We start from the raw sequence: 12567 nt of genomic DNA on the forward strand, positions 1-12567 counted from the left end.
ATAACTCACTAGCTAAAGCACAGGTAATGACAATTAACAAGACAGACAACAGACAGACAGACGGAATGCTCAGCCAATCTAGTCGCTGTTTCAGTGACGGCAACATTCACACTGAGATAGACAAGACTAACATGAAGAACTAATGGCAACCGCTGCTATAGTTCATCCTCAAGAACAAGGCTAGAAGGAATACTACCAGTCACCAACAGGGTGCTGGCAGAATCCAAGCTATCAGGATCAGAAGGACTTCACTGACCCCCGCAGGTCAGCAAACGTTCAGCAGACATGACAATACAGAGCAAGACATTATACATTTACAATAACAACTTTCACAGCATAGACCCAATGACAACTCAGAGAGCTGAACGCTATGTCTGGCGGGGTATGGAATGGGAGGCAGACTTTTATGCCGGCATCAGCCAATGGATGCAGGTATGCAAATTCCCACACAGCTGAATGGTAATCATTCATTCCTGAGCTGGCTTGATTACCATTTGATAGCTGGCTGTGAATGCAAAGGACTCCCATAAGAAATACATGCAGTATTATGTAACAACATGCATGCAGGAAATCCAGGGCTATCTGGCCGCAGCTCTGCTGCAACAAGCAATTGGTGGAATTATGACAGCATCCTGAGCTGCCCAGAACTGCAGAGCGATTGCAAATGACAATGAGACTTATTGCGAATGCACAACCGAATGCAAGCAGATAAGCCAGAACTGTCCGTTTGCAGCTCCACTGCAACGGACAGAACACGCTACAGTACGGATCCTTACAGTCTCTTTCAATTAACCTGTCATTTGACATCAATGGCACTGGGCTGCTCTATTCTCAGGTTGAGTCTTGGAGCTGACATAACAACTGTGATCCCCCCTCCCCTTTTTATTTCCTGAAAACATGTTAGAAAAAGCTTGTTCAGCATTTGGCTAGCTCAAACAAACAAACAAAATATTTATGGTTCCTATGGTGACAGCCAGGTACCTGGTCTGTCTGGTAGAAGTGAGAGATCACCATCTTATCGCCTCGCTGGAGCCGAATTCTGTGTATTTACATTTCTATTTGCAGCTAAAGAAAAAGTCATGATGTTTGACAAATACTAATGTAAATAAACAATATCAGCATGAATCTCTTGAGATAACATGTCTTTCAAGGAGAAATACTTTTTTACTGCTCACACTTTGTTTTTCTCCGTTTTTAACTTGCATCATATAATTTTTATGCCAACATAAAAAATATACATATTTTCAAATCTATCAGACAAATATACATCTACTTATTTTTTTAACAGTTTCTCGAACATACAGATACACTGGGAAAGCTTTCCCATGAATTTCTAAGCAAAAAGCACATAAATAGCCTGTTTATTTAAAAAGACTGTGCACAAGCCAGATAGTTGCAAACTTTTCTAAAGGAATTAGGCTCTTTGGGGTCAGTTTGCTAACTAACAATAAAATTGCATTGTGCAGACAGGGCATGGCATTTTCACCGGTACTTATGCCATTAGAGTAGTGTGGGTTGCATAGCTATGGTAATGCATGTTGCACAAGCAGCATAATGTCCATTACCATAGAATGTGAGCATTACTCATGTACCATGGCTTGCTCTAATTTTGTGCGCCCTATTGTGTGTAATGTGCGCTGCCCTAGTGGTGTAAGTACCAGTAAAAAGCCCTATTTCAAGTGGGAGTGTGCTTGTCGGGCAGTTCAGCATCCCATCTGCCTGCCACTAAGCAACTATTGGCTGTAATTTATTGCAGCTGAATGGCTGTGTCTGTAATCCCATGCGAAACAGTGGGTCACATGTGGAGCGGATAGCCAGCAGTAAAAAATGCCATCATGTCTGTAACCCCACACGTGTCAGTGTGTCACATGTGGAGCTGATAGCCAGCAGTAAGAAATGCCATCATGTCTGTAACCCCATGCCTGTCAGTGTGTCACATGTGGAGAGGATAGCCAGCAGTAAGAAATGCCATCATGTCTGTAACCCCATGCCTGTCAGTGTGTCACATGTGGAGCGGATAGCCAGCAGTAAAAAATGCCATCATGTCTGTAACCCCACACGTGTCAGTGTGTCACATGTGGAGCGGATAGCCAGCAGTAAGAAATGCCATCATGTCTGTAACCCCATGCGTGTCAGTGTGTCACATGTGGAGCTGATAGCCAGCAGTAAGAAATGCCATCATGTCTGTAACCCCATGCCTGTCAGTGTGTCACATGTGGAGCAGATAGCCAGCAGTAAAAAATGCCATCATGTCTGTAACCCCACACGTGTCAGTGTGTCACATGTGGAGCGGATAGCCAGCAGTAAGAAATGCCATCATGTCTGTAACTCCATGCGCTTCAGTGGGTCACATGTGGAGCGGATAGCCAGCAGTAAGAAATGCCATCATGTCTGTAACCCCATGCGTGTCAGTGTGTCACATGTGGAGCGGATAGCCAGCAGTAAGTAATGGCATCATGTCTGTAACTCCATGCATGTCAGTGTGTCACATGTGGAGTGGTTAGCTAGCAGTAAGAAATGCAATCATGTCACATCTGAGTACAGTCATGGCCAGATTAAGATGTGACGCAATCAGAGCAGATCGGAGCAAATGAAAGGAAGGGCATTCACCGCCTTCAGCTTCCAATGTGAAACAGACATAAACTAGATATACACATGTCAATTACAGCCCTATGTGCCAAGCTGATTGATTTTATATCAGGGAAGCATTAATCAGATGGAGATTGATTTCTACTCTACACTGCACACTCAAGCTCAATAGATTTTAACATACGGTACATGTGTTGTCATGATCTGTGGCTCCAGTCTATTGCTTTGCTGGTGGCAGTACTAATGAACTTTGGTGCGGACTTTCGCTGTCAATTAGCAGATGTCTCTTTTCGAATTTTGGAACTATGCACTTGTTGGTCACATGACTAACATGCAGCAAATTTAAGGCTGCTCCTGCCATAAGGGAATTGCTAGATCATTGGGCTTGTTGCCTTGCTTGGCGGTGTGGCTGGAAAGTGTAATGGTTAAGGGCTCTGCCTCTGACACAGGAGACCTGGGTTCGAATCTCGGCTCTGCCTGTTCAGTAAGCCAGCACCTATTCAGTAGGAGACCTTGGGCAAGACTCCCTAACACTGCTACTGCCTATAGAGCGCGTGCTAGTGGCTGCAGCTCTGGCGCTTTGAGTCCGCCAGGAGAAAAGCGCAATATAAATGTTCTGTGTTTGTTTTGTTTGTTTGCTTATCTGGTCATTAGTTCTTGTTCCCTCTTCCTGATCATCTGATTTCCTGGTATTGATCTTCTGCCTGTCTAACTATTCTTTTGCCTGCTGTTATAATATCTGATGTTTTGATCTTATGTTTGTCTGACTACTGTGGCCAGCCGTTTATGTTACAATGTTCATGTACATATTCATATGATTCTGTGTTCGGATATTGCCTTGTATAAAGTATATTTAGTTAGTTAGTTAGGACTGGTATTCTGGGATTTGGTGTGCACTGTGCATTTTGGCTGTGTGTTTTCATATGTATATACAGTATATATTGCATTTTGGTAAATAAACATATTTTTTCATTTTATAATCCATTGTTCAGACCTCAGAATTTCCTGCAATGTGATCTTCTGTTCAAGCTTAGTCACAAAAATAATCTGCATGCACAGATCGTTACAACTGCTTGATCTAGTGGAACGCTATGTGGCCATTGATCACGCATCATTCTTCTCCCACCTGCCCAAAGGGAGATTTACCACTATGACCAATCAAACTTTCAAGTCATAAACTGAGTCTTTGGAGATGTGATTCCGGCACTTGTGCAATCCAAGAACTATTTACATTGCCTGGCTGACGTGCTGATCCTCTGCCTCTACTACATTTGTATATACACTCTGAATGAGCATGCATATCAGATGCTTAAGGAGAAACTCCGACCAAGAATTGAACTTTATCCCAATCAGTAGCTGATACCCCCTTTTATTTTATTTATTTATTTTTATTTATTTATTGTATTTATAAAGCGCCCACATTATACGCAGCTATTCCTTTTCACAAACAGACCATCAGGGGGCGCTGTATGGCTGATATTGTAGTGAAACCCCTCCCACAAAGAAATTCTGAGTACGTACTGACAGTTTCCAGTCTGTGAACCTTGCTGCATTGTGGGAAATAGCTGTTTACAGCTGTTTCCAACTGCCAAAACAGCAAGCAGCAGCTACATCACTTGCCAGCAGTAAAAATGTCACCATGTGATAGATGTCAGTATATAAATCAGGGATTTAAAATATTTTACAATGGGCAAACACTGACTAAATCATTTATACATAATTATTGTAAAAATGAAACACTTTTTTTTATTACATTATTTTCACTGGAGTTCCTCTTTAACTGCATTTGCCGCATGCTTGTTTCAGGGCTGTGATTCACTAATGATGCATGCAGGATATCAGGCAACTGGCCTCAATTCACTAAGCTTAACTCCTGTCTTTAATAACTATTCTGAGCTGTTTTACAGTTATCATCATGGTGATATAATTGTGATAACTGTAAAACAGCTCAGAAGAGTTATTAAAGACAGGAGTTAAGCTTAGTGAATTGAGGCCTAAATTGTTTAAAACTGACAAATGACATATGGCAGCCTCCATATTCCTCTAATTTCACTTGTCTCTTAATGTCTTCAGGCACACAGGTAGTAAAAAAGAAAAATAATTTACAAACTACTGTTACTAACTTGGCTGCAATGAATATTACATTATTAGCTGAGAAAGAAAGTAAAAAGACAAAAAAAGTAAATACATAATAATAATCTGAACATTTGTATAGCGCTTTTCTCCTGTCGGACTCAAAGCTCTCAAGAGCTGCAGCCACTGGGACGCGCTCAAGAGGCCACCCTGCAGTGTTAGGGAGTCTTGCCTTGAACTCCTTACTGAATAGGTACTTGACCTAGCCAGGATTTGAACCCTGGTCTCCCATGTCAAAGGCAGAGCCCTTAACCAGTACACTATCCAGCCACATATAATGAATGAGTCCATACATGTTTGAACACTCCAAAAACAAATGTTAAATACCATACACAAAGATTAGTAAAAATGATTAGGATACTTACTATGCAGTAAGAATAAAGTGTCTCTTGTTAAGGGTCTGCTCTTGTAACTATATGGTCACCAAACCACTTGGCAGCCCCAAAACTGTATTTGACTGTTCAACTTTATCACTTCTGCTTCAATGGATACAAATTAAACACTTCAAAAAGCCAATTCCAACACACAATGGGCGTAAAACACCAAGAAAAATATATATATATTTCTGCCTATTTAGCAGCCAAATTTCATCCTTTACATCTGTTATATAATATTTCCACTGAACAATGTAATACAGGGAATAATTTGCTATCAGTCAACACATGTTAATGTAATTCTCCCTTGTTCCAAGCTTTCAGCACTCCCTGACATTAGACAGTCACTGGCATCTGATGGAGCGAATAAGAGCAATTTCCTCTTTCCAAACTATGTGCTAACCCAGGAGATTTAGTTTATGAGCTAATACCGGCATGCAGTGTTTAATACGCTGGCCTGACAGCAATCAGTTATTACAAGGAATAGTGTTCCAAATCAAGGTAATAAAAAGAAGTCAGACTGAGTTAAGGTCATAGCTTCTCACTGGAGAGAATGCAAATAGCAACTTTGATGCAATCATCCTGACATTTAACGCCACAAATGCTGAAGGGTGTGCACTGCGCAGTCCATGATAGAGTGTCTATCCGTCCCTTTTTGTTTTCCAGGCTCCTGGAATTAGATTCTGATAGATTGCAATCCGCTGGGATGTGAAGCAATATGTATTTTTTCCTCTATAGCATTTCCTGAAGCTCACTACTCTAATATACTTAAAGGGAATCTGAAGTGACAATACACTTATGAGATAATGAATTATATGTGTATTACAGCTAAGAAATAGAACATTAGTAGCAAAGAAAAGAGTCTCACTTTGTTTTCCAGCACAGGAAGAGTTAAGTAACTACAGTTATCTATGCAAAAGGGCCTCTCTGATCTCTACAACCCAACTTGGGTCAAAGACAGTCCTGTTTTCTGAAGAACTTGTACACCAAAGAAACAATGAGAGACAGTGTCAGATAAGGTTTAAATGCAAGAAAGTTCAAAGGGTCATTAGCTCTGCTCTGTTTCACAGTTCAAAATACAGAGTGTGGTTTGTAAATTGCATATATGACAGAATGATGCAATGTTATAAAAAATAAAAACAGCTATATAACTTAAAATAAATATGAGATGATTTTCTTTGCTACTAATGTTCTATAACTTATCTGCACTACACATACAATTTAATATAACATAACTTTTTTTGTTTTTCGCTTCAGTGTCACATTAAGGAAAGGTTTCCATAATTACTCTTAGGCCAAACATACTAAAGCTTACATAAATAATATACAGTATATGTAGATGTCTGTATGCAGAACTATTATGCAAAGCAATGGATACGGTGTGAACGCACCCTAACAGAAATATCGTCTGATCTCTTCTTGTGAATCTCAGCACTGATGTAGTGTGTGGGAATATTCATAGGTTTCCTGCTGCCTTCCACTTGTTTGATTCTCCCAAAGTAACCTGGTATACCAATGAAAGAGGGGGGATAATAGCCCATACTCTGCTTCAAAATGATGGTTGTGGTTGTCAGCCACGGGCTTATCTAAAAGCAACCTTCTGAATTGAAGACAAAAGCAATAACCGGTGACCTAATGCTTCCTGGCAACTCATTTGGTGGCAGAGCTATTCTTGCAGACAGATGCAATTCAGCACTGTGCCCCATTACTGTAAATTGGATGTAGGCACTTTTTGGCATAATAAGTCTGTAAATGTGGGCTGACAGGCAGCTTGCATTTTTGACTCCACTTCATAAATAGGCTTTAAAACGTTTCTTCCAGGGTTCTGTGCCGCTACACTTTTATGTGGATGTTAATGTACTATGCCTGATGATCAGTGATTGTAAATGTGACTGGAGTTAATTGTATTGTGCTTAAGGACATATGTTATATTTTGAATAGAATTATGTTGTTTTGTGATTGATGATTTGTGATAACTTTTTTTGTGTGTTTTCTTTCCTTTTGGTAAGAGAAGGGCCTGTTGTAATTACATGAGCCTAACATGTTTTATTTCTACAAGTTTGCATCCTTGTATCCTAATATTGTGGCACAAATGCATATTTTCTTGTTGTCTCCCAACCACCAATGCTTACACCATGATTGCCAAAAATTAGTGACACATTTTTCTTGTCTTGAACAATCTGTCTTCCTTGAGTTTCACAGATACCATTTGGTTTGAGAAAGCTGAGGAACCACGGAATGCATTAAGTGATCGGGTAGGGGGGGGGGGGGGAGCGTTTGTGCCGCCTGCTCTCTGTAGTAAGTACCTACTTTTATGAATATACTCTACTTTCTGACATTGTGCTTTTCCATCTTGCCCTTAGCTTGTCATGTCTTGGGACACTTAAAGTGAACCAGAGATGAAGCACACTCATGTATTTTACCATATATATCAGTGGGAACATTAGAGAAAACAGCTACCCTGCTCTTTGTTTCCTTATTTACTGTTCAGATTGCATCTAATCAGCCCTGATAAAATCCCAGACTGAGCATTCAGTCTGGCTTTGTTAAGGAATCTTTACAGCTGAGTATAGTCTATAGCTGTCTTCTGTGCTGTCTTTTCAAACCGAAGCCTGCCACCTTGTGGCCCTGCTCAGGAATCATTATAGCTGAGTCATTATAGCAAAGCCAGACTGAATACTCTGTCTGGGATTTTATCAGGGCTGGTTAGATGCAATCTGAACAGTAAATAATGAAACAGAGAGCAGGGTAGGTGTTTTCTCTAATGTTCCCACTGATATATGTGGTAAAATACATGAGGATGCTTCATTTCTGGTTCACTTTAAGGCAGCCATACACTGGTCGATTGCCACCTGATCGACCAGCAGATAGATCCCTCTGTGATCTAATCTAATCACAGAGGGATCTATTGGCTGCCTAAACTGCACACAAATTTTGAGTCGATTTCACTATGAAATCGATTCACAATCTGTGGAGCTTTCGATGCCGCCTCCCCCAGCATACATTACCTGATCCGGCTGGCGCGAGTCCCCCGGTCTCCACTGTCTCTTCTCCGCTCTGGGCTCCAGCTTCACTTTACTTCCTGTTGGGGGAAGTTTAAATAGTAGAGGGCGCTCTGCTGTTTAAACCCCCCCCCCCCCAGACAGGAAGTAAAGTGAAGCCAGCTGGAGCCCAGAGTGGGGAAGGACAGCGGGGACACGCCCCGGCGGAACAGGTAATGTATTGCATCTAGCATCAGTCATCGGACATTCGAAAGCCGCTATTGATGCACTCCCAACCCGCCGGAAATCAAGCGACATTTTTCACACGGACAGATCAACAGGATTGATCGATTTTGGATGGAAATCGGTCGATCGGTCAGCTTTTGCGTATCAATGTCACAGCAGATTCGATCACAGTGATCGAATTTGCTGTCTATCGGTGGGAAATCAAGTAAGTGTATGGGCACATTTAGTTCAGGATATGTTACCCAAGTGATGCAGATCTACAGTGGCTTTAATTGTTGGTTTTTTTGTTTTTGTTTTTTTGCAATACGGCTTTTGGTGCAAATGACTTTGTTTTCAAATGATTTATGGTCTTTTGTCTGCCTGCACAGCACTGACCACCATTATAAGCTCTGTACCCTCCTAATCCCTGTTGTTAACAGTTTTAAATGTGCTTAATATTTTGCTTTGCACTCAATAGAGAGATCATATATTTATCAGATCAGCGAGTTACGTTATACTTTTGTAACATGGATGGCTTTCTCTTTTATGGTTTTCATTTCACAGATACCATTTGCTACATTTTGTTGCAGTACTTTGTGGATCAGATTACCAAACAAAATTGTTGTTGTTTTAAGCCACACCATAAGTTGCAAAGCGAAGCACTGTTTTTGGAGACAAATCACTAAGGACTTATTTCCACTTGTGCATTGCTGGTCGCGTTTCAGCAACGCTCAGTGTGCGCAACACACAAGCACATCAGAAGTGTATAAACTGCACTGTGTGATGCTTCCATCCATGTGTTGCACTTCAGCGCTGTATTGTAACACATGGTCGCATGCATTTTTGTGTACAATGCAGTGTGCCTCCATTCATTATAATGAATGGGATCTGCACCACATCAGTAAGCAATTCAAGTGCTGTGGGTTACTGTATATGATGAATGGCCAAATGCTTTGCAAGCAGCGCACAAATGGAAACAAGGCTTAACTCTCTCAATGTTTGCATTTGTTATTGCCACTTTTATTAAGCACAGCTTACTGAGGGAACAGGTGTTTCATATAAAACTATTGATTGCACAAAGTGGAGTTGTTTCTAAGCAGACAATCAATCATATCACACATCTTCCACCCACTAGTTACCTAACAAGGAAACTTCCAAAGAAAGTGTTTTTTTTTATAGCAAAATGGTAGCCGTTTACTCAAACCACCGAATCCATATCCCTCATTGATTCATTTTGAACCAATTACTGTTGCGGCAACACCTTATAAAAGTAGCCTTTCATAATAATTAGCTTGGCTAGGGGTAGGGATGTGTGTGTAGTGTGAGTAAATGTTATGCAAATAAGTGCTGCTTGCAAATAGATTAGTCAAATGCAGCTTTTGATTGGTCCATTGCCAAGTTGCATGAATTTCCAACAAATTTGCATACAAATGCATTAAATCAGCATTATTTAAGAGTCATTTGCTATTCATAATTGGGAGATTGTATTTCCTTTAAAAATGTAAACTATAATTCCAACCAAAATAAATAAAATAAACCCTCAATCTGCACTGAAGATACCCAGGTCTGAGTATAACCAAAACAAGAAGGATCCACCAAGGATCCAGCATGTGCACAACATCAACAGTCCCAACCTTTTGTTTTTGTTCTCTCCACCTACCCTACCCACTACATGACGTCACACCCACGGCACTCTGCCACTCCACATAGGAACAGAACATGTCACTAGTCTGCAGGCTAACAATGTCTCTGTCAACCTTGGTCCATTGATCTCCAAGGGGCAACATGCCTTGTACATGTGCATGAGGCTTTATTCTAAATACACTTTAAACACGTTTTACTGTTGCCATGAGTAGAGTTTTTTTTTTTTAAATCTTTACCACTTAATGTTTAGATGAGGTACTTGGGCCAAGAGGGCTTGGCTTTTATGCTCCCATGGGAATTGGTACAAACAGATAGACTGCCAGAATCCCACCATACAGCCACCATTTTGGTTTCAGCTATAATAGAGACACTGGGCTCCTTTTATAAACTTTTCATTCTGGGGCAAAACTTCAGAGCAAAACAATGCTTCTAATTGGCTGCCTCATTCACAGCTAAGCCATTGATTGGCCATCGTGCCCTGACCAACCAGTGATTTGGCTGTGAATTTGGTAGGCAAACTGAGACTTTGTTTTCTTCTAGATCCACTACTTGGGTTACATCCATTATAAAAAGCAACAAAACCACCATTTTGGTGACCACCAAGTTGGCACCAAACCCAGGGGACTGCTGAAGTCCTTCAGATTACTGCAGAGGTCCACAATGAACTATATTATGACCATGAACATCTTTTCAGTTCAACTGAACACAAATTGATCATGTGATGTTTAGGTAAATATCCAAAACAAAATCCAAAGCTCATCTCTAGTCCACCAAACCAGGGACAGGATTGATAAAAACAAATGATTTAAAAATAAGTTTTACAAATTAAGTCAGACTAACCAGCAAGCTCATGGTGAACCAGAACTCATTGGAGTGTGTAAGGAGCTACAATGGTCCAAAAAGCCCTTTTACTAAAATGCTATGGAAAACAAAAGTTTGCTTTCTTAAAACAGAAAGTATTTGTGATAATTCAGGTTGGAGTGAGCTCCGAGATGTCTCCCAGTGCATCACTGCTGAAATATGCAAATCAACCATCATTGTCCTTGGAAGCTAAACACACCTCCAAATCCTCTGGAATGCAATGATGTGTCAGCTTGGAAATCATAAACACACAGCTGCAATTGGAATGTGTTTTACTTTACTAAAACCTCTTACAGTAGGAACAACCATGCAGCTACACCTGCAACACTGCTACTGCATTTCACTGTCCTTTTAACAAACTTCACTGTGGTATGATATGGCCCTCGAGAGATTTGCATACTTTTGTAACCTAATAGCAAAAACATTTCAATAGGTCAAGGCCAGGATTGTTGAAACCCTGAGTAGCCTTTGATAAACTTTAGCAAATCAGTTGTTATGAAGGATATATATTTATAAGCATAGCAATTCAAGACAAAACAAATAACATTTATATTGCTCTTTTCTCATTGGCAGACTCAAAGTGCTGCAGCCATTAGGGTGTGCTCAGTAAGCAGTAGCAGTGTTAGGGATCCTAGCCCAAGGACTCCTTACTGAATAGATACTGGTTTACTGAACAAGAAGAGATGAGATTCGAGCCCAGAGCATCAGACAGAGATTATTCAGCACAAAACTGTTACTGAAACATCTTTTCAAACACTTATATAATTTTTTTTTTGAAAAAGTTGGTATTTTATATACTAAGGCCTAAAACACGGTTGCAACTATGACTTTTGGATAAAGTGGGATCCTTTCTTTATTAGACCTAAGTCACGCTTTGAAAAAAATAGAAGCTTACCAGTTCCACACGTCTTCGGCTAGCCTCCATCTCTCGCTGCATCAGCTCATTCATCTCGGCCTTCATTTCCTCCATACGCATCTGATAATACTTGGCATTTTCTTTCTCTCGAGCTTCAGATTCTGCTGCCTTTTCCAACTCTTCACCCATTTTTAATATATTGTCTCGCAATCGTAAAATCAACATCTGGATGCAGAGACAGAATAATATAATAAATATACATATAAACATTTCAATATCAAATGAGCTCTACACATAAACACATTATATAATGAAAACAGAGGAAACCAACGGAGAAAGTAAGTGTAATTATATCATTGGTTTCGATAAGCAAAATTTAGTTCTCTGCTCCCATATAACATAAACAATTGCATTGGAAGATATTGGGCATTCGGAAATAAATAAAAATAATCTTGCTCTGGTCACATTTTGTGATACTGAGGCAAACTTAAAGGAACTCTATCAAACCATGTGTTCTAAAATGACAATGTACAAATAATTTCTAAGTAGCTGTGTAAACATTTTCCTACTTTTCATGTTAAATATCAGAGGCAAATGCTGTAATTCATTGTGTGTAGAATTTTAGCTACATTTGGAATGTCTCACTTGCAGATGTGTGAATCTGTAAGAATCTGCAACCTGATATGCTAAGCACAGTGTCATATTGAAGCAGATTAACTTATAGACTTTTGTTTTCATATATCAGGTTTCACACACACAATTACAGATGTTTATGCTGCACATAAGATACATTTCCTCTGCACTCTGTGAGAGAAAGCTCTGCCTGTCTGTAACTGAGCTCTCTGCACACATAGTTAATGATGCACTGTGAAAGGAATCTCCCCCAACACAAGGGCACTGACTG

General features: G+C 40.2%; 1 protein-coding gene across 1 annotated transcript in view; it reads right to left on the reverse strand.

Moving 5' to 3' along the window:
• The window catches only part of LOC137525416 (unconventional myosin-XVIIIb-like), a 508546-nt gene that overhangs the window by 139219 nt on the left and 356760 nt on the right, over positions 1-12567 (reverse strand). Inside the window, exon 21 of the mRNA XM_068246531.1 lies at positions 11703-11888. Within this exon, the coding sequence (XP_068102632.1) occupies positions 11703-11888 (186 nt within the window). The remainder of the gene's footprint in view (positions 1-11702; positions 11889-12567) is intronic.

Source organism: Hyperolius riggenbachi, chromosome 1 (genome assembly GCF_040937935.1).
Source record: "Hyperolius riggenbachi isolate aHypRig1 chromosome 1, aHypRig1.pri, whole genome shotgun sequence".
NCBI lineage: Eukaryota > Metazoa > Chordata > Amphibia > Anura > Hyperoliidae > Hyperolius > Hyperolius riggenbachi.